This window comes from Protomyctophum parallelum (assembly GCF_964188405.1).
Source record: "Protomyctophum parallelum genome assembly, chromosome: 12".
Taxonomy (NCBI): Eukaryota; Metazoa; Chordata; class Actinopteri; order Myctophiformes; family Myctophidae; genus Protomyctophum; species Protomyctophum parallelum.
Window position 1 is genome coordinate 17,770,987 of NC_139712.1, and position 19,945 is coordinate 17,790,931.

At 44.1% G+C, this 19,945-nt stretch overlaps 3 protein-coding genes across 4 annotated transcripts in view; all 3 read right to left on the reverse strand.

Moving 5' to 3' along the window:
- Positions 1–676: 676 nt before the first annotated feature.
- Positions 677–1,495, reverse strand: LOC310867546 (proteasome subunit beta type-5-like; the record flags this gene model as incomplete). The annotated part of the gene is made up of 1 exon (XM_083777660.1): positions 677–1,495. One exon carries the CDS (start codon positions 1,493–1,495, stop codon positions 677–679), a length of 819 nt encoding a protein of 272 aa, XP_083633786.1.
- A 1,527-nt stretch (positions 1,496–3,022) lies between these two features.
- Positions 3,023–4,885, reverse strand: LOC310867547 (putative lipid scramblase CLPTM1; the record flags this gene model as incomplete). The annotated part of the gene is made up of 1 exon (XM_083777661.1): positions 3,023–4,885. One exon carries the CDS (start codon positions 4,883–4,885, stop codon positions 3,023–3,025), a length of 1,863 nt encoding a protein of 620 aa, XP_083633787.1.
- A 2,107-nt stretch (positions 4,886–6,992) lies between these two features.
- The window catches only part of pdia4 (protein disulfide isomerase family A, member 4), a 15,629-nt gene continuing 2,676 nt past the window's right edge, over positions 6,993–19,945 (reverse strand). The window contains exons 3-10 of one of the 2 annotated variants that reach the window (XM_083778646.1): positions 19,292–19,497; positions 16,483–16,621; positions 15,519–15,724; positions 13,698–13,856; positions 11,885–12,036; positions 10,808–10,964; positions 8,137–8,370; positions 6,993–7,815 (exon numbers count right to left, since the gene is read on the reverse strand). In XM_083778646.1, the coding sequence (XP_083634772.1) occupies positions 7,400–7,815; positions 8,137–8,370; positions 10,808–10,964; positions 11,885–12,036; positions 13,698–13,856; positions 15,519–15,724; positions 16,483–16,621; positions 19,292–19,497 (1,669 nt within the window). In that variant the 3' untranslated portion in view covers positions 6,993–7,399. The remainder of the gene's footprint in view (positions 7,816–8,136; positions 8,371–10,807; positions 10,965–11,884; positions 12,037–13,697; positions 13,857–15,518; positions 15,725–16,482; positions 16,622–19,291; positions 19,498–19,945) is intronic. The other variant, XM_083778647.1, reaches the window with a different exon arrangement.

Below are 19,945 nucleotides of genomic sequence, written 5' to 3' on the forward strand. Positions count from 1 at the left end.
GACTTCCTTATCAAACAATACTACAATAATGATTTTACCAAATAATTTAAATCTGTTTCAGGAATCGGGCCACCCCATTGCAAGTATATGTTCTGCATTAGCAAGATCTCAGCACTAGTTGTCTGTCATCTCCATATATGGAGCTGTAGGACAGACCGGGCCAAATATGGAGATTGTAAGCAAGTTATAGCAATCGGATATCTCCACATTTGGAGATAGTGAAAGCTTTCGTTAGAATAGTATTGGTAGACAAGAGACCCTCGGATGTAAAAAAAAAAACACAAGCACACACAGCTTCCACACCACCCACACATTAAAAAAAGTCACACTTGTGTGAACTAAGGGGCGCTCTCATCATACATCACATGCTCAGCCAATCAAATCATCACAATCTGTGGTACACACAGACACACAAAGCTGGGCATAGGAGGGGCTAGCACCCCTCAAAAAAAAAAACCCAAGCTGGCGGTACTGTTGCTGGGAATGTCTTAACTCTATGTCAACCATAAACCCAACATATTTGTATGTGCCATTACATTAGTTAGACTTTAGCCCTCATCAACTAGCTGCCAGCTTCTGCAGTTGAGGCAGGGACAGCAGTTGCTGCTAAACTATTTGATGTGATAACAGAATGATTCCAGAGATGCCCTCCATTTCATTAGGGGTCCTAAACCCCCTAACCCTGTTCCGCCTGCTCCTTGTACTGCTGGTGCAACATGAGGACATCCTCCTGGGAGATCCTGGTCCAGCCGTTGCTGTGGACATGGTAAAGGTTGACCTGCCCGCCGCTGTACGCGTCACGATACGTGGCCTGGTAGATGGCGCGCCGGCCGAGCTCGCACGCTTCGCCCACCGTCATGGCGTCTTTGAGGCCGCTGTCTAACACGCTGTAGGCATACAGGGAGCCTGAGCCCACGGCAAACCTGTCGCCGCACACCCGGGTGCCGTCCGAGTCCACATAGTACAATCCTGGCCCTCTCTTGTCCCAGCCACAAACCATGGTTCCCATGCTGAGGCCCATGCCTTTGTACTGGTAGACCATGTTAGCCAGTAACTTGGACGCCGCCGCCACAGAGATGCGCTCCTTGTTGCGAAGCTCATAGATGCGACAATGGCGAGCCAGGTTGCGCTCCCAGAAGCTACAGTCTGCGGCGCCTCCGGCCATGGTTCCCAGGAGGTAGGGGTTGATTTCGATCACCTTCTTCACCGTCTGAGAGGCGATGTAGGAGCCGGCGGTTGCCCTGGAGTCTACAGCTATAATGACACCGTGCTCCTCACCGTGCTTGAACTTGAATGCCAGCGTGGTGGTCCCGTGGTTAAACTCTATTTTCCTCTTGATTCCTTCATCTGACAAGTTGAGTGAAGCGTTAACCGCAAAACCAAGATCTTCCCCGAGTGCGGCTCTTACTTCAATCTTCTCGGGTCTGTTGTCGAATCCAGACAGCCTATTAAGAGAACCTGCGTAATCGTTCCTCAACACGCTACTGAGTGCCATCCTGCAGAGTGTAGAGGACATGTCGAGCGACGATCTGTATATATTAGATTACATGCGGCGTGATGTGGCGTAACGTCATCAGTGACCTCAGTAGTTCACGGTTTCCATAGTCACACCCCTTTTGAGGAGACCGCGGGGCAGACCAAGGCGCAGTTCGGAGGAAACACATCGACTCACTGGCCTTTGGAACGTCTCGGAATCCCCCAGGAGGAAGTCACTAATGTTGCTCTGGAGGGGGAAGTCTGGAGCACTCTGGTGGAGCTGTTGCCCCCGCGACCCGACTACAGACAAGCGGTTGAAGATGATGATGACACCCCTTCTGCAGGCAGGCTTGCCCAAATATGGAGATGCATACTGTATACTGACAACATCATAACAGGCCTACTGATGTAATTGATGACATCGACATAGAATGGATGCATGAAAGAGATCCAGAGGGAAGCCATGCCGTTACTAGACCCGGTCTTGTACCTCCACTTTTTTCATTAAAAAAAAAAAATCACACTGTTATTAGGCCACATCTTGTTTTTCTTTTCTTCTTTTTTCTTTGACGGACTCTTAGCCCTCTAGAGTCTGGAACTACACCTCCCAAAATCAGAGTAATGAAGCTGCAATTTCCGTTCACAAAAATATTTTTTTTTAAATATCTTTACATTTTTTTTTCTTTTTTTCAATTTCTGCTAAGCAGCAAGCTATGTGCTTAGATGATTTCTATTTATTTTAGGATGAACGTGCGCGTCTGTAAAGAGTAAAGACGAAACGAAGTGGGGAGGAGTCTCCACTTCCGCTTTATCGCGTACTACTCATGATAGAGCTTCCGTTGCTCCAGACTGTGTGACGGAAGCATTTGAACATTGAAAGAGGCAACAGTCTGTCCACGGGAGACTAGTGTGTAGGCTACCGCATAGCGATGATTTGATTGGCCGAGCAATGTGTGTATACCCCATAGCGATGATTTGATTGGCTGAGGACGGAATATGATGTATGATGATAAGTGCCCCTCACTTCACATTAGTGTGATTTTTGAGGCGCCCCTCCCTGCTTCAAGGTACAAACATTGTCTTAACACAAACCGTGAATGCCATCGACAATGAATGGCCAGCTTTGAGTATTTGTATTGTGTAAACACAAACAGACAGTGAAGACACGGAGGTGAGGATGCAAATTGTGATTGGATGTAGCCTCTTTTGACTAACTCTCTCTCTCTCACTTTATTGTGATTTTTTTTTTTTGTATTTTGAAAAATTTAAATCAGATTTAGGGTAGGAGTCACTATCTTGGCCCTCTATAAACTCAAAGAACTGCAACACAAGAGAATAGGGGAGTGGGGATTAGAAATAATAATAGAACACGCACATAGAAGTTAAGAGAGAGAATTCAAACTTTTTTTTTCAACTTTTTGGAGCAGTGCCCATGGAAGATAAACAATGACTCTTAAACAAACTTTAAGTGTGCTTGGCTTACACAAAGTCCTCTTTGCCCCAAGAGTGAGGCCACAGGAGGTGGAGCTACAGTGTGTGGTCTTTGTTAATCCTTCTTCTTTTCCTCCTGGGCTTTGTCTGTGACGGCTGCAGGGTCTCCCTGTGCTCTGACGTTGCCCTTGGAAGAGTCTACTCCGCTGGAGCCAAACTCATTGATCCTTTTGGGATCGACCCCATAGATCCACCACTGGTACACGTAGACGAAGAACACCACGTCGTCTCTGAGGCATCCGATCCTGTACATCAGCGGCGTCTTGATGACAAAGGCAAAGAGGTCATCAATGAAGGTGTTGAGTGCCTTGTAGGTGAGCATCCTCCACGGGAGGTGAGCCACCGACTTCATCTTGTAGTTGATGAACAGCTGTGGCGTCATTGTGATGAAACCAAAGGTTAGCATGAAGCTATAGAGCATTCCGAGCACCCATGAGTACCAGCCTTTCTGCTCCACGTAGAACAACGTGTAGACCCCATAGCAGCCAAACAGAGGGAACAGCATCCACGACAGGTATTTGAAGGCCATGTCATCGTAGATCTTTGTCGAAGACTGAACATACGTGGACTTGTCTTTGAACACCAGCCGTGGAACCATCCCTGCAATTTTATTCTCTCTGTCCAACTTCACATCCATGACCTTGGTGATCTTCCAGGCGTCTATGAGGAGGCCGATGAAGACGCTGACCTGGACCATGAAGTTGGTCTGGTTGTCCATGACGTAGAGCAGCACCACCAGGGACTGGAACACGCCGACGACGATGGAGCGCACCGACAGGCCTACTAGAGACTGACGGCTGTTCCAGAACTGGATGTCGCTTTTAAAGGCCAGGAACTCGAAGACGCCGTGGGCAAGTGAGACGACCATGGTCAGTCCCAAGAGGTAGGCGTTGGTGTCCAACAGGGCCACCTTGATGGTGTCCTGGTCCTCTTCCGACTGTTCAGATAGTTCCAGGCCAACACTGCCCCATGCTGAGCGGCTAGTAAGGCCAACATACAGCTGCCAGCGCAACAGGGACTGAGGGCAGAAGGAGACGTGCAGTGGCAGATTCTTCAGGGTGCCATTGATGGGATAGTGGTCCTTCTGGAGGTTCCAGTAATCGTTGAAGTACACAATGGGGAAGTAGTTTCCGCTCTCGTCCTCAAACTTAATATGTTGGTCAATCTGTGGGGGGACCGAACCCTTCACCCACATTGAGTGGTCATCCACCATGTTGATGGTGAGGTTGGGGTGCCAGTGAGAGATGGTCTCTACAGAACCATGGCTCTCTGCGCGCTTGGCCATTTCGGGATCTGCTTCCGTCTCTCCTGTGAGCAGATTCTTGGTCTTCAGAAATGTTCTTTGCTTGTATTTATTCATCATTCGTGATACATGTACTGTTGCCAGTCTATTATACAAGCCCTCACGTTTGGGGTCTGGGTGGAATCCACTTTTAGTGAAAAAGACATGCATGTAAAGAGAACCATTGTTCTTCACCGTCTCTGGCATGTCAATCTCTTGGTAGTGTTCATAGCAGCCATCCCCATTCTCCCCGGAGGTCCAGTCTCCATAGACCAGGCCTTTCTGGAACCAGAACAGGGACTCCTTGTTGTCGAAGTCAGCGAAGACCTCATCCGGGGACATATAGATGTACATCTCCATTGGGGTGCCCGGGTCGAAAAGATTGAGGCTGGAAGACACCGAGGTTCCTGCCGGGGCGGGCGGAGTGGATGGCCGTTTGAGGAGCAAGTTAAACATTGCCCATACCACTATGATGACTCTGACGACCTGCCATACACTAGGTGTTTGCTGCTGCTGCTGCTGTCCGTTTCCAGTACCGTCCTGCACGGCTAGGCCATCCGCTGCTGCTGCAACACTTCGATTTGCCTCACCGTTTCTCATAATGGCTCGAGTTTCTCCGTTTCCCTGGTCCTCCATCTTGCTCGTCCACACAGGCTTGTTCACTTGCACGGCACATTTATATGTCAGCATATCGTGAGCGTAACCCTGTAACACAAACACATGACGGATTCTGCCCAAATATGGAGTTTCACATGCCATACAAATGTACAAATATGGAATTCTTATATGGCTCAAGTACTGCATTGAATTGGACATCAGTGTCCACGGACCCAGATACCTTCATTCAAAAACAATCTACCCAAATATGGAGTTTCAAATTTCGGGCCTGTGGGTCGATCCGGGCAAGTCGCAAAAACCGAGGTGTGAGAGAGAAGAAGTGGACGGTTCAGTGTCGGAGGGACTTGGCCTTGGCCTGGTCCATGTAGGCGATTCCAGCTTGTGCCGTTACCTTTTAGTGCAGGCATTTTGAGAAATTTCCCAGAATAACAGAAATGCGTTCAATGGTCTTTGTTTCATAAATAATGTTAGTAACAAGTAACAACATATCGTCCTAAGAAATCTAAAATTGACAACCTAAAAGGCAACATTTTCTAAATTCCATTTACTTTATTTGTTTATTTGGACAGGACAATGCATATTAATGGACGTCACATGGACGTAAATACACCGGATATAGCACAGTTGCTAATTTTCATCCGCAGTCCTCACAGGAAACACGAAACGGAAAAACAGACACTCAAAGAGTGGAATACATTCTGCTTTAAGTACCACGTGACATGCAAACTAGGGGGTTTTCATGATTCTGAATCCATTGCAAGCATTTGTTTCGCACGAAAAACACTCCTTGGACGAAAAACGTCCATATAGTCATCACAGATGTGATGAGGTTATGGCCGTTTAGTACCATCACCTAGCATATTTCAATATGTTCCATGGTCCACCACTGAGATTTCTTAGGACTTTTGATATGTTGTTACTCTTTCAATGATTTTTATTTGATTTTCAGTTATGTTGTTACTAACATATTTATGAAACAAAGAGTTGTTTTTGCAATTTATTTTAGGTTTAGCCCTTTGCTGCCACAAAATGCCTGGGGTGTCCCTATACTCCCACAGCAGACCCTCACCCACAAGACAAGCTGGAGTCACTGAGCGGACAGGAACCAGGGACCTTCCCAGAGTAACCTGCTCAGGAAAACACAACAGCAATAGTCTGGAATAGGGATGGCCAACAAGGCCCGATTAAGGAATCTTCATCTGAAAACAAATATCTTTCCATACATTATTTTACATTTTCAAAAAAAGTTCATAGATAGGGTATCCACATCCTAATCGCATTTGTCACTGCCTGCGTGAAACACATATAAATACAGCTTTTCAAAGTTGAACTATTCCTGGATCAACACAAGCATTCGTTTTTCCAGGACTCACAGCTGTAAAGTTATAAAGGTTATTTCCCATTTTCTTTTCGTTTGATCGATTGAATACTATAAAACAATTTGTAGCAGTGCAGGTAGTTATGCTAAAATGATGACACAAAACCCCCCAGCGGGGTTTCCATTGTGGTTCATTGTTAATCAGCTAATTAAAGTCACACCCGTGTGAACTGAGTGGTGCAACTCCCCTCTCTACACATGGGAAATTCAATTAGTTCAATATGAATCGAAAGTGTGTAGTACCTCTAGTCTAGAACAAAAGCCACATCAAATTTCTAAAGTAGTAAAAAATAAACTTTACATTTTTCTACATTGAATTTGTGTACTCATCTCATTCAGTTGTGAAAACTGACACTTGGAAAAGAGTATAGGCTATTTATTGATTGATTACTTTATTAACAGGCTTTGGGCCAGGCCCCTATAGGGCAAAGGCGTGTTTCCATTGTGTCTGTATAATATCGGAATCAGTCAGAATCCGTATCGGCAGATATGACCCTGCAAATAATCGGAGATCGGTCATAATTTCATAATCGTGCACACCTACTTTAAACGTGTGTGATGGGGCCTTATTTGTGCCAAACTGTATTAATAGACTTTGTCATTGCATTCTGTCTGAAATAACCACAATTGGAACCTAATGTAGGACCTTCTCTGAGGTGGTACAAACCCAGAGTTCTGGGAACCCAATACTCAGAACTTTTTTACCCAAATTTACCCAAACACATTATTTGCCATTGAAAACAAATGTTTTCCATCACAGCATGTTGATAATTATATACCATCACCTCTTAACATTTGACAGAAGCCATGCTGACTTTACTTGGTGGTGGTAATTACAAGTTGCATAATGACAATTCTATTATGCCAAAAGTCCTGCAGGCCCTAGCTTGTAACAAGTTCACACCCAACACACCATAGGTTTTTGTTTACATTTTATTTAAAAAGACCTTAGAAATCTCAAACATAGTGCTAACATGCTTTTAGAAATGGAAGAATGCAGAATCTCTTGGCATGACCAGAAACAATAATGATTTAAACACTGTAATGACAGTAACTCAGTAACACTTGTATCCTCCGCTCCCTCCATCTTCCCAGACGACTCTGCAACCAGCATGAGAACAGTTCTTAGCTACTACTCTGTGAGACATCGATTCTCAAAGTTCCTCTTTCTTCTGTGAGAGCTTTGTGGCGTGCTTTTCCAAGAACTTGCTAAAGGCCTCCAATGTTCTGTCGCCACCCTCAAATTTGACCGGGCTCTGCTTGCCGTCGCTGGGCGCGAGGTATATCGTGGGGAAGCCCTCGGCTTTGTAGCTGTCGTGCGGGATGTCGTTCGCCGTGGCGTCCATCTTGGCGATGACAATGTTTTTCTCACCTTTGTACATCTTGCCCAGGGCCAGGTAGTCTGGCTCCAGCTGCTTACAGTGGCCACACCAGGGGGCGTAGAACTCGATCAAGACATCCTTCTTGGGGTCCATGACTATGTCATTGAAGGTCTTACCGACCACCACCTTCACCGGTCCCTTGTTGCTCTTGGGTACTGGCTGGGACTTGATGATAGGAGAGACTTTGCCTGTGGCAAGGAGGCAAGGAGACAGACAGACAATGTATTTCTGAAAGAAGAAACTTGTTTATCTTATGATGCAGTCTAAAAAGATGCATTACTACCGTAAGCCCATCTACAAGCTTACGGTTAGGAACTTGTAGGCTGGCTATTTTAGCTGAATGTTCGCGTATTATGCCATGGCCAGAATAGGGACATGCCCGCTGTCCCCATTTGGGCCATGTCATTATAAGTGACATTTCTCAATAAGATATACAAAAAAAAACATCGACAAGCTCACATCGCTCAGCAGTGCCGCAAGCTTGAAGATCAGATCGTTTTAGAACACACCTTTCTTGAAGGCCATGACAAAGTCCCCGAGCACGTCGGAGTCAAATTCCTCGGGTTCCATGGCGTACTTTTTCCCTTCCTGGTCAATGATGCCTACGTTGACGTCCTCGCCACTGTCACTCAGCCCCAGGCCCTTCAGCTCGTCCGAATAGTCTTCCTCATCAGCGATGGCAAACGTGTATTCAGGGAAGTCTTTGGCCACCTCTAGCACCTTGGTCCTCCAGAACTGAGTCGCTATGAATTCAAAACAGGACAAGTGATGTGAAAATCGTATTAAACAAAAAAAAAAGTATTATTGAAATATAATGGCCTTGTACCCTCGATATAAAACGTTGGGTCCAAATGGACCCTTTCGGGTCCGTAACTCTGAGAGTGTATCATACCCTTTCGGGTCCGTAACTCTGAGAGTGTATCATAACTCTCAGATACTGAGGATTATACAGTGTAGATTAGGGTCCCAGAGATAGATCAGACCAGCTCAGTGGCCTTGTTGTTAGAGTGTCCACCATAAGATTGGGAGGTTGGGTTTCGATCCCTGGTCGGGTCATACCAAAGACTAAAAATGGGACCCAATGTATCCTTGCTTGGCACTCAGCATCAAGGGTTGGATTCAGGGGAACCGCAAGTCCCTGTGACATACTAACATCCAACACACTAACATCCATGTCACACATCATCCAAGGGGTGTACTTGTACATCAAGCTGCCTTACGGCTCACACTACAGAAACAGAGATAGGCTCCTGCCTTATGGGCCAAATGGCTTGGCAAGGCTTACTAAGATGTAGCCTGGGCACCATTTCATTTATGGTATATGATCCTGTCGGGAGCGGATGATATCGTTACGTCATGTTGTAGTATTGTTTTGTAGTCGACAGGCAGGAACAACAGGCGGCAACTTCCTTTTCCCTCAAACCGATTTTTCTCAATAAAAGCTACAGGCTACGAGAGCTTTTATTGAGAGGGAAAAGGAAGTTGCCAACGCCTGTTGTTCCTGCCTGTCGACTACAAAACAATAATAAAACATGACGTAACGATATCATCCGCTCCCGAAAGGATCATACGGACTTTTGAAACAGAGACCAGGCTTTCCTCCGAGGTGGTGGAAAGCCTGGTGAGGCGAGGTTAACTAAAATGTATCAAATGGAGGTACGTGGTAGCCTGGATCCAGCCCAGAGACCCCTCCCACGCTCTGAGTGGACAGACTGAAGCTTAAAGAAAGCTTCAGTCTGATAATCAGGCTAGGTACGTGGCATACTGGGGGTCCTTGGAATTCAAAAGGTTGAGACTATAATATAGTCTCAACCTTTTGAATTAGTGCCTCAAGAAACTAGGATGCCAGGTGAACCATGGAACTAGCATCTGCCTAAGCAATATGTCATCTACTGTAAATAACAATCTGTTTACCTGACATCCTAGTTTCAATGTACAATGAAGTGAATGAACCTGTCATCTCTCTAAGCATGTCATTGGAATAACAATCTGCACATTGAATCGGGTAAACAAACCTAGAATGAGCACAAAACACGAGAACTACATAATACAAATGTAACCAAATGGGACCCGCCGCGTATCCATTTGTATAACTCTGAGCAAGCGAGTGTCCACTTGCGAGGGTCCATTTGCTTTCATTTGTACGTCGCTCGGTTATACACCGACACCCAGGGCTTCACATTGTAACCGTGGGCTGCTTCATGCCACAAACACAAACAGCGACGACAGCTGTAAATGATTCCAGGCTAGCAGCAGATTGAATGGACGTGGTGCTGCTGTTGTAAATCAGTACCAAGGACATCTCCCTCGAGCTCGCCATTAACACACTCTCTGGATTCTGCTCTAGGTACCGAGAGCTGCTTTCACACTATGGACACTACGAGCAGAGTTACACATGGGGGCGTGCATTCCGTTTGTGTCCGAGCATAGGCATGGCTGAGGTATGGTAAGTGTTATTTTTGTAGAAGAGGCAAAGTTATTGTTTATGCCGTTTGCTTTGATAGTGTTGATTGTCGTGTATTAATCCAATTATAGTGAACTAATACTATTACACTAAAAAGGATAAAGATGAAGGGAAAATAACCTTTTTATAGTACAATAATGTTTCAAGTTTACACAACACAAACACTTGATTTTAGAACACACCCAAATCAAATCATATTATGGCGTGCATGTTCAATCAATTATTCCATCAAAGCAAACGGAATAAACAATATTATTAGTTTGCCTCTTCTACAAAAATAAAACGTACAAGTTAGCGTTCTCTTGTATCATACCATACTACTTTTCCAACCACGGAGTAACCTGGCATCAGACTATCCAGGCATCATGATCCAGCATATCCACGTCGGAGGACAGTGTCGGTAGACGAATCACAGGCAGGCGGGGCGTTACGACGCCTATGCTCGGACACAAACGGAATTCACGCCACATGGCGTGGTCAATATACGGCCAAAACACACACACACACACAGAACACTACCTACAAGGACATATTATGTCCTTGTAGGTAGTGTTCTCGTCTTCAATGTATGACATACCGTATACATTATAGGGCTTTGTAAAAATCTGCATCAGCAATTTAGTAGCGCCCTCAAAATAATGATGGAGACAAAATGGCAACCGTGTGAGAGTGGTAAATGGAAAAGCCATTCTTTTGGAAGTTCAACGTTAACTGACCTTTCTTGAAGTCAAAGCTGAAGTCCACGCCGTAGTACACGACCACCAGCGGCCTCTTGGTGTAGCGCTTGGCGTCGTTGCTCTGCTTCCTGTGGCCGACCAGAGGCAGGATGTTCTTTTTAACAAAGTCCTGCACTTCGGACACTGCCGTGGAGTCCTGTATAGACAACAAACGAAAGACAAACAAAGAAAAACTGTTCAAATACAGTATGCCATTTTCAAGGTTTTGACTCCAGAAAGCCTTGCTTTTCAGAAAATGTTTAAGACACCCTTCCTCCTCTCATGGTCGAAGTCCAAAGCTGTTTTGTTTTTGTTCCCCTCAGCAATAATGTAATTACTTTCGTTTTCTTTTTTTAACTTTTTTTTCTCCTTCTGAAATGTACACTCTGAAGTGATGTTGTCCTGTTGCCCCTGTTAAGTGTTGTCTTGATGCCACAGATGGAGTCACTTGGAGGGGGGAGGGAGGGAAGAGGGGTGAAAATAAATCCTGGGAATTGCACTTGTGTCCTATGTATACATAGAAATGCTGTCTATACTTTACTGCTTTTTCCAAATAAAATAATTATATAAAAAATATTTTTCTTTTTCCATCATTTTAAAATGTCCATTAATAAACATTAACTTTTATTAAAGTATTGCCAAAAGCAATGAACCATTTTAATCACTTGGAACCATAGAGTCCCTTTTCTGGGCTTGCCAGTAAGGTGAACATTGGGCAAAAATAGGAAAGCATTCAGGGAAAATAGTAGATCTACATACTGAAGACAAAGTTAGGGTAAAGTTATAGGGTATACTTTGTTGATATAGGCTTGTATAGGCTTGTAGATCTGCTATTTTTTTTTAATCATGAAAAAATGTGGCGCAAATCTTTGAATATATATTCTTTCAGAGCGAATGTTTTTAGCTCAAATCTTTGCTTCCGGGGGGGGTTAAAAACAAACCTTGACAGTAAATGTGTGTGATGCTGGTTAAAAACAAACCTTGACAGTTAATGTGTGTGATGCTGGCTCATATTTGGAGACAAACCTTGACAGTAAATGTGTGTGATGCTGGCTCATACAGTATTTGGAGACAAACCTTGACAGTAAATGTGTGTGATGCTGGCTCATATTTGGAGCGGAACTTTTCAGGCTGGACCATGACGACCTGCCCAGACGAGGCTTTCAGCAGTTTGGCCACGTCGGAGCTGAAGGTGTGGAGGAAATGGAAGTCCTCTCGTAGATTGTTACCTGGCAGACAGCAACAACAGTAATACCAATACCATGAAGACATGTCAACTTAGATTTCTAAAGGCCGTAAACATTGCCTTACAGATTGTTGTGTGTATGCGTGTGTGTGTGTGTGTGGGGGGGGGGGGGGGGGGGGGGGTGGAGAGAGAGAAAGAGAGACAGAGAGAGGAGAAAGAGAGACCGTGCCCAGTGAATTTCATGCAAAGCCTTAACTAAATGAGAAGGGGGATTTTTAGGCATGACAAAAAGCAAAGCTAAACAACTTGCCAAATACTGTTCCGTTTCGGCTGTTATAGGCAGTTTGTCTGTGTGTATCCTTATTCCTTAAGTGAACATGAACTGTCAACCGCGTTATATTTGTTTCCTTGTAAAATTAATTGTAATTTGTGGATTCAAATAAAGAAATTGAAACGTGCGTGTGTGTGGATTTATTACATTACTGAAACTTGCCTTCCCACTATTGTCAAATTGCGTGAAATCATTACCGCTGTAATGTAATGATTTGTGGTTTAAATTATGTTGTGGTGGATAGTCATTTCATCAGCCAATAAACTAACGAGAGACACCGAAACTAAATTTCCCCACAAGAAAATAAATGGAAAATGTCTAGGTAGGGCTGTGGCAATATATCGTTATAGTGTCAACATTGTGATGTGAGAAAATATATTGTCTGGGGTTTGGGATATTGCAAAATTGTGGAAGTTGTACTTAAATTTGAGCCATATTTTATACTTGTCACAATTCGTCAAAAATATTGATATTGAGGTATTTGGTAAAAGAATAGTGATATTTGATGTCCATATGACCAAGCCATATTGAGACCCAATTTGAGACGTAATTCTCAAATATATATTTTTCATATGTAGGACCAGACCACAATGAAAACAAATCTTTGAATATATATATATTCTTACAGAGCGAACGTTTTTAACTCAAATGTTTGCCTCTGGGCGGTCCCAGGAACAACATATTTACAGATGGGGGTCCTTGACATGAAAAAGGTCGAGTACCAGGAAATAGAAACGGATTTAGAGGTCTAAATGGGTTAACCCATTCTGGGCGGGAACCCCTCTTGGTGTTTCAAGCATTCTGTTCTACTTTAGCTATTAAAAAATAGCAGATCTACAAGCTCATAGCGCGCCACTACGAGCTTGTAGGTCTGCTATTTTTGAAAAGTCGTGAAAATGTGGCGCAAATCTTTGAATATATATTTCAGAGCGAACATTTTTAACTAAAATATTTGCTTCTGGGGGGTCCCTGGAACTACATATTTTGAGATGGGGGTCCGTGTCCCAATAGAGATAATTCTGGGGGTCCTTGACCTGAAAAAGGTTGAGCACCACTGACATAGAAACATAGGTTTTTCAGAAAAATGTTAGTATTAAGAAGCCTTTTTTTAATCGACCTCACTCCTAAATGGGTTAACCCATTTTGGGCGGGAACGCCTTTTGGTGTTAGCATCATGTTATGCTTTAGCTATTGAAAAATAGTTATGCTTTAGCTATTGAAAAATAGCAGATCTACAAGCTCATATCGCTCACTACGAGCTTGTAGGTCTGCTATTTTTGAAAAATCGAAGAACGACTGACATAGAAACATGGCTTTTTCAGAAAGCTGTCAGGATGTAGAAGACATTTTTAGAATCTGATCTCAGGTCTTACAGGCCTCCATGTAGGTCTCGTAGGCGGCGTCCGTCTCGCTGGAGAACACGCCCAGGATGACGGCGTCGTCTCCGTCCTTCATCAGCTCCGTCACCTGCTTGACCGCCTGGACCGGCGTGGACGGAGGAGAGGCCTGCTCGCCCATGTGCTCCACGATGCCTACAGACGAGAGAGAGAGAGAGAGAGAGGCAGTACGTGGATGAACTAGGACAGTGGCAGTGGTGTCAGAAGAATCATATTCATGTACTTTCATAGCTTGTATAGCTTTAGTTTTGACTGATGTGTTGTTATTAACCAATCTGTATGAGGAGTATGTTAATAAAATAAAATCAACACAACTGCAGTGGTTGGAGGTCAACCCTATGCTATTCCATTTGAGACATTAACATCCTGTGGCCGGGGAGGACACCTACTGGTTGCCACGATGTACTGCATGAAGGGAAACAACTTAAATGTGTTGTCCATGTTAAAGGCTACTCATATAAAACGGTGATAAGAGTTGATAAGGACATCACTCACGGTGATGTCCTTAAGGATTGACCCCGCCTCCCTGTGGTTTACCCAACTTCTCGACCAATCAGTGAACGGAGTGATAGCTTCTGAGTGAAAAGACTTGTCTGATAGTAAAAAAATCACACCCGTGTGAACTGAGTGGTGCAACTACACATTTATTGTTATAGTTACTGTACTGTAAGGTATTTGTAAAATTAGCCTCAGGTTGTAAAACATTAGAACCAGGAAAGCATCTGTGTCATTTTACATTTTTGGTTAAGTACTCTAGTCTGTGCATGAATTTCAAGGTTTCTCAACAGTGTCACTTGAAGGTCTCACACACGCACGCGCGCACATACCGCGGTCATGCATGCACACACACACGCACCGCGTTCATGCACGCACGCAGCATTGATGCGTGTTGCTACGACGCAGCTTTGTGTTGCTACGTGCCATACACACACACACGTGCGATACCGCACGCACGCAGCGCACGCAGCATTGATGCGTGTTGCTACGACGCAGCATTGTGTTGCTAGGCACTACACACACACACACGTGCAATACCGACTGACGTAATGGTGTAGTTTTCCAACCCTTTAAAAACTACACCGCGGTGATAAGCGATCACCAAAAACTGGAGTATGTATGAGCCTTAATAGTTCAACAGTAAAACTCTCCCCGGTTCTAATAGTGGACAGAACATGAGAAGTTATGCACTGCAGCTTTAATTTAGCTTGACTTTGTGAAACTAAGTTATCAAGACTACGATAACTTAAGAGTTAAATGTTGTGAGTGTAAATTGTAAGTATAAATGCTTACATTCCATATACGTGAATTAAAGAGTTCTTGTTTGCCTAAACAACATTCCGACTACGTGGCTTCCACGTGCAGTTAGGGACAGGGTTTAGTAATGAGCGGGTCAGAATGGCAGTGCGTCGGAATAGCGGGTGTAACTTATATGATGAATTCTGGGCGGGAACCCCTTTTGGTGTTAGCATCATGTTATGCTTTAGCTATTGAAAAATAGCAGATCTACAAGCTCATAAGAGCTTGTAGGTCTGCTATTTTAGAAAAATCGAAGAACCACTGACATAGAAACATAGCTTTTTCAGAAAACCGTCAGGATGTAGAAGAAATTTTTTTTAATCTGATCTCAGGCCAGAATGGGTTAATGAAGATAGGTTGAACGTGGGTGATGTAGTCCTTTAGGTACGTGGGTAATGTAGTCCTTTAGGTACAACAATAGGCAAACAGGCATCTCGACTACTACCCTACAGAGACCTACCTTCCCTCTGTTGTTATTATTTTTACCCTACATAGACCTACCTTCCCTCTGTCTGGGACCGTTGTAGTCGAACATCCGGCCCTTCCTGAAGATCTTGAGCGTGGGATAACCGGAGACCTCGAAGCGCGCGCCGAGCTCCGGCTCCGCGGTGGCGTCCACCTTGGCCAGGGGGATGGGCGGAGAGCGCTGGCTCAGGTCCTTCGCCGCCTTCTCGTACTCCGGAGCCAGGCTTTTGCAGTGTCCACACCTGGAACGAGGATTCAACAACAGTTACGTAGAGTTAGGCCACTATAGGGAATGATTGTTTTTCCATGTGAAATGTTATTTATTAGCCGTTACTGTGGATTTGTTCCTGCTGTCCAGCAGACCAGGACCATTATTAACCCATCTTGGGTGGGAACCCCTTTTGGTGTTAGCATTATGTTGTGCTTTAGCTATTGAAAAACAGCAGATCTACAAGCTCATAGCGCGCCACCGAGTGGCGCGCTACGAGCTTGTAGGTCTGCTATTTTTGAAAAATCGAAGAACGACTGACATAGAAACATCAGGATGTATATATACTATACCTTTCAATCCGGGAAGCCCTTTTAGGGTTGTTGTTGCTGCCATGTACAGTATATACCATAACCATATAGCAACACACTTTTTTTCTTCAATAAATATTTTCAGTTACCACACCAATGCAACTCCTTGCAACTCAATGAGTTGCATTGGTGTTGGTTTACCTTAAAAAAACATTTTGTCCCAACGCAACCCTTTGGTGTGGTCTGGGCTTGCCTCAGGTAGAAATGGGTTCTCTCTAGTCTAGTACATTTTTGGAGAGTTGACGAAGAACCATTTCAAGTCCATCATTTATCCTGACCCCGTCCCCCAAAAGTCCCATCTGTCCTGACTCCTTATCCATAATTTATAAATTATGGATAAAGGGGTAATGAATCTAATGACCCCTTATCCGTAGCACTGCTGCCAATAGTAGAGCTAGTATTTCAAGAGAGGAGGACAGACCATGGGGCGTAGAACTCCACCAGGATGATGTCAGCGTTGTTGACGGTCTCGTCAAAGTTCTCCGTGGTCAGAACCAGCGTGGCCTCAGGAGGGGGCTTCCAGTCTGGATGAGCCACCTCTTGGACCCGAGCCACAATGGCTGCAACAGACAGGCAGTTACAACGTTAACAATGGTGATGAGGAGAAACTAGAGACACAAGAGCCACAATGGCTGCAACAGACAGGCAGTTACAACGTTAACAATGGTGATGAGGAGAAACTAGAGACACAAGAGCCACAATGGCTGCAACAGACAGGCAGTTACAATGTTAACAATGGTGATGAAGAGAAACTAGAGACACAAGAGCCACAATGGCTGCAACAGACAGGCAGTTACAATGTTAACAATGGTGATGAGGAGAAACTAGAGACACAAGAGCCACAATGGCTGCAACAGACAGGCAGTTACAATGTTAACAATGGTGATGAGGAGAAACTAGAGACACAAGAGCCACAATGGCTGCAACAGACAGGCAGTTACAATGTTAACAATGGTGATGAAGAGAAACTAGAGACACAAGAGCCACAATGGCTGCAACAGACAGGCAGTTACAACGTTAACAATGGTGATGAAGAGAAACTAGAGACACAAGAGCCACAATGGCTGCAACAGACAGGCAGTTACAATGTTAACAATGGTGATGAAGAGAAACTAGAGACACAAGAGCCACAATGGCTGCAACAGACAGGCAGTTACAATGTTAACAATGGTGATGAAGAGAAACTAGAGACACAAGAGCCACAATGGCTGCAACAGACAGGCAGTTGTTACGTTAACAACGGTGATGAAGATAAACTAGAGACCCAAGAGCCACAATGGCTGCAACAGACAGGCAGTTACAATGTTAACAATGGCGATGAAGAGAAACTAGAGACCCAAGAGCCACAATGGCTGCAACATACAGGCAGTTGTTATGTTAACAATGGTGATGAAGAGAAACTTGAAGGACCCAAGAGCCATGATGGCTGGACCATACACGGTCAGTGAAAACATACAGAGTTTACATACTGACTTTCTTTTTTTATGTCCATACCAGATACCAGTGCCAACAGCCTACATGTCACTGTCTATTCACTTCACACATGTATCCTTCATAAACATAGACCATTTTCCAGTTTTTGAGGGGCACACAGATTTAATGTTTGTCTTTAGTTCAATGTTTGTTTTGTAAACTCCATTGACAATGAATCGAAATTTTACATCATAATGTAACTCATTACGTCATATTGTCTCTTTATTGTTAATGGCGTTTAATGTTTGTGTAGCGCCCCTCACTTCACACAGGTGTGATTTTTAGATTTCATGTTTGTTTACATTTTCTCCAAAGTCAATCTGTTATCTGACTCAATGTTGCCTAAAGACCACAGCATGGTTAATAAGTCAGGCATTTGCATTTAGCGTACAGCTAAATGCAGGACACAGGTCCTCTCAAATCTTTGGTGCTGTCCCCCCGGCTATAAGTGATGACACAAAGAAATGGAACAAAAATAAGATGATTAATGGCTACCCTCTCCTGATTGGCTTGAATTTTGTCACCAACCTAAAAAATGCATTTTCTATTTATTAAAGAGCTGGAGAAACCGGTTAAACTCCTGTTACTGAACAAACACTATATAGCAACGATTACTGTCAGAATATAGTGACATAACCTTTTAAATCACACCTGTGTGAAGTGAGGGGCGCTAATATATTAAAGTCTAACTCATGTTGATTAGGTGATGTACTGGTGATGTAAAACAAACTGTGCAAACACAAACATTAAGCACCATTAAAAATAAAGAGACACCGTAAATGGCACATTATGACGTAAATGTTCCCTTCATTTTCAATGGCGTTTACAAAACAAACATTGAAGTAAGACAAACATTAAACCTGTGTATAGGAGGGGCTAGCGCCCCTCAAAAATCACACCCGTGTGAAGTGAGGGGTGCTTTACCAACCCTTATCTTACATCATCGCGATATCATAACATAACATCATATACCGATTAGCTCAGTGACAGACAAAAACAAACATTAAACTCTGTCCATTGTCAATGGCGTTTTTTGAATGTTTGTCTAGACAAGACAAACAATAAATATGGCTTTCAGAGCGTAATTACAACACATGAGTCATTTTAAAACCCAAGATTAAAGAGTCCAATAGGGAAATAAAGCTAATGGAGGTCCTCATGGGTCCACATGGCTAAATCCATTTCAGATACACTTACCCCGAGAGCTGCGGCAATTATTATTGTTCTGACCCATACCCGAGTAGCAAGTCAATATAGAGGGCATGGGCGTGCATAAAGAGAGTGGCAAATCCAGTGGCAGAGTGAGTTTAGCGTCGTTTAACCCATTTTGGGGCGGGAACCCCTTTTGGTGTTAGCATTATGTTATGCTTTAGCTATTGAAAAATAGCAGATCTACAAGCTCATACGAGCTTGTAGGTCTGCTATCTTTGAAAAATCGAAGAACGACTGACATAGAAACATAGCTTTTTCAGAAAACTGTCAGGATTTAGAAGACATTTTTAGAATCTGATCTCAGGTCAAAATGTCGTTTAATCCAATGAGATGGGACTCTTCTGTTTGGATGTATGGGCTGTCAAGGCCAGAAAGTAGTTTTTTGCCACTCAGTAGGCGTTCCCGCATAACTTATGGGTACGATCATGATGTCACGCGCATAGCCTCCATTTTGGACCCGGTTTTCAGTTCCAGGTGGACCCCTGCATGGTGACCTCTAGTGTGACACAAAGCATTGTGATTCGTGGGCAGCGTTAGCCTCCTACCCTTCTCTGTCCTCTCTCCATCATAGTCCACAGGCTCTCCCTTCTTCAGAATCTTGAAGGTGGGATAGCCCGAGACCTCGAAGCGCTTCCCCAGATCGCTGGCCTTGGTGACGTCAACCTTGGCCACGGGTATGGCCGGTTCGTTCTCCTTCAGAGTCTGAGCGATCTTCTCGTACTCGGGGGCAAACTGCTTGCAGTGACCACACCTGGGAAGAGAACAGAAGAGTGAGCACACCTGGGAAGAGAACAGAAGAGAAAACGTCTGTGTGTGTGTGTGTGTGTGTGTGTGTGTGTGTGTGTGTGTGTTGCAAAGGGCAGGCATCACATTGGAGTAGAACACTAATTTGTTTGTTTGGCCCAGGAGGTGGAGCAGCCGCCTTGGAACCGGAAGGTTCCTGGCTTCATGTTGAAGTGTACTTGAGCAAGGCACTGAAACATTTTATAGAATATTGAGGGTATGCGTATGCATAAAATGAATGGCAAAACGAGTGGCAAAGTGAGTGGAAAAGTGAGTTTAACATAGTTTAACTTTGCTTAACGCTAGAATTTTGGCCTGACATCGAAATAAAAAAAAATATGTCTCTTTTTCTGAAAAACCTCATGTTTCTATATCAGTGGTTCTCAATATTTAATGTCAAGAACCCCAAAAATTAT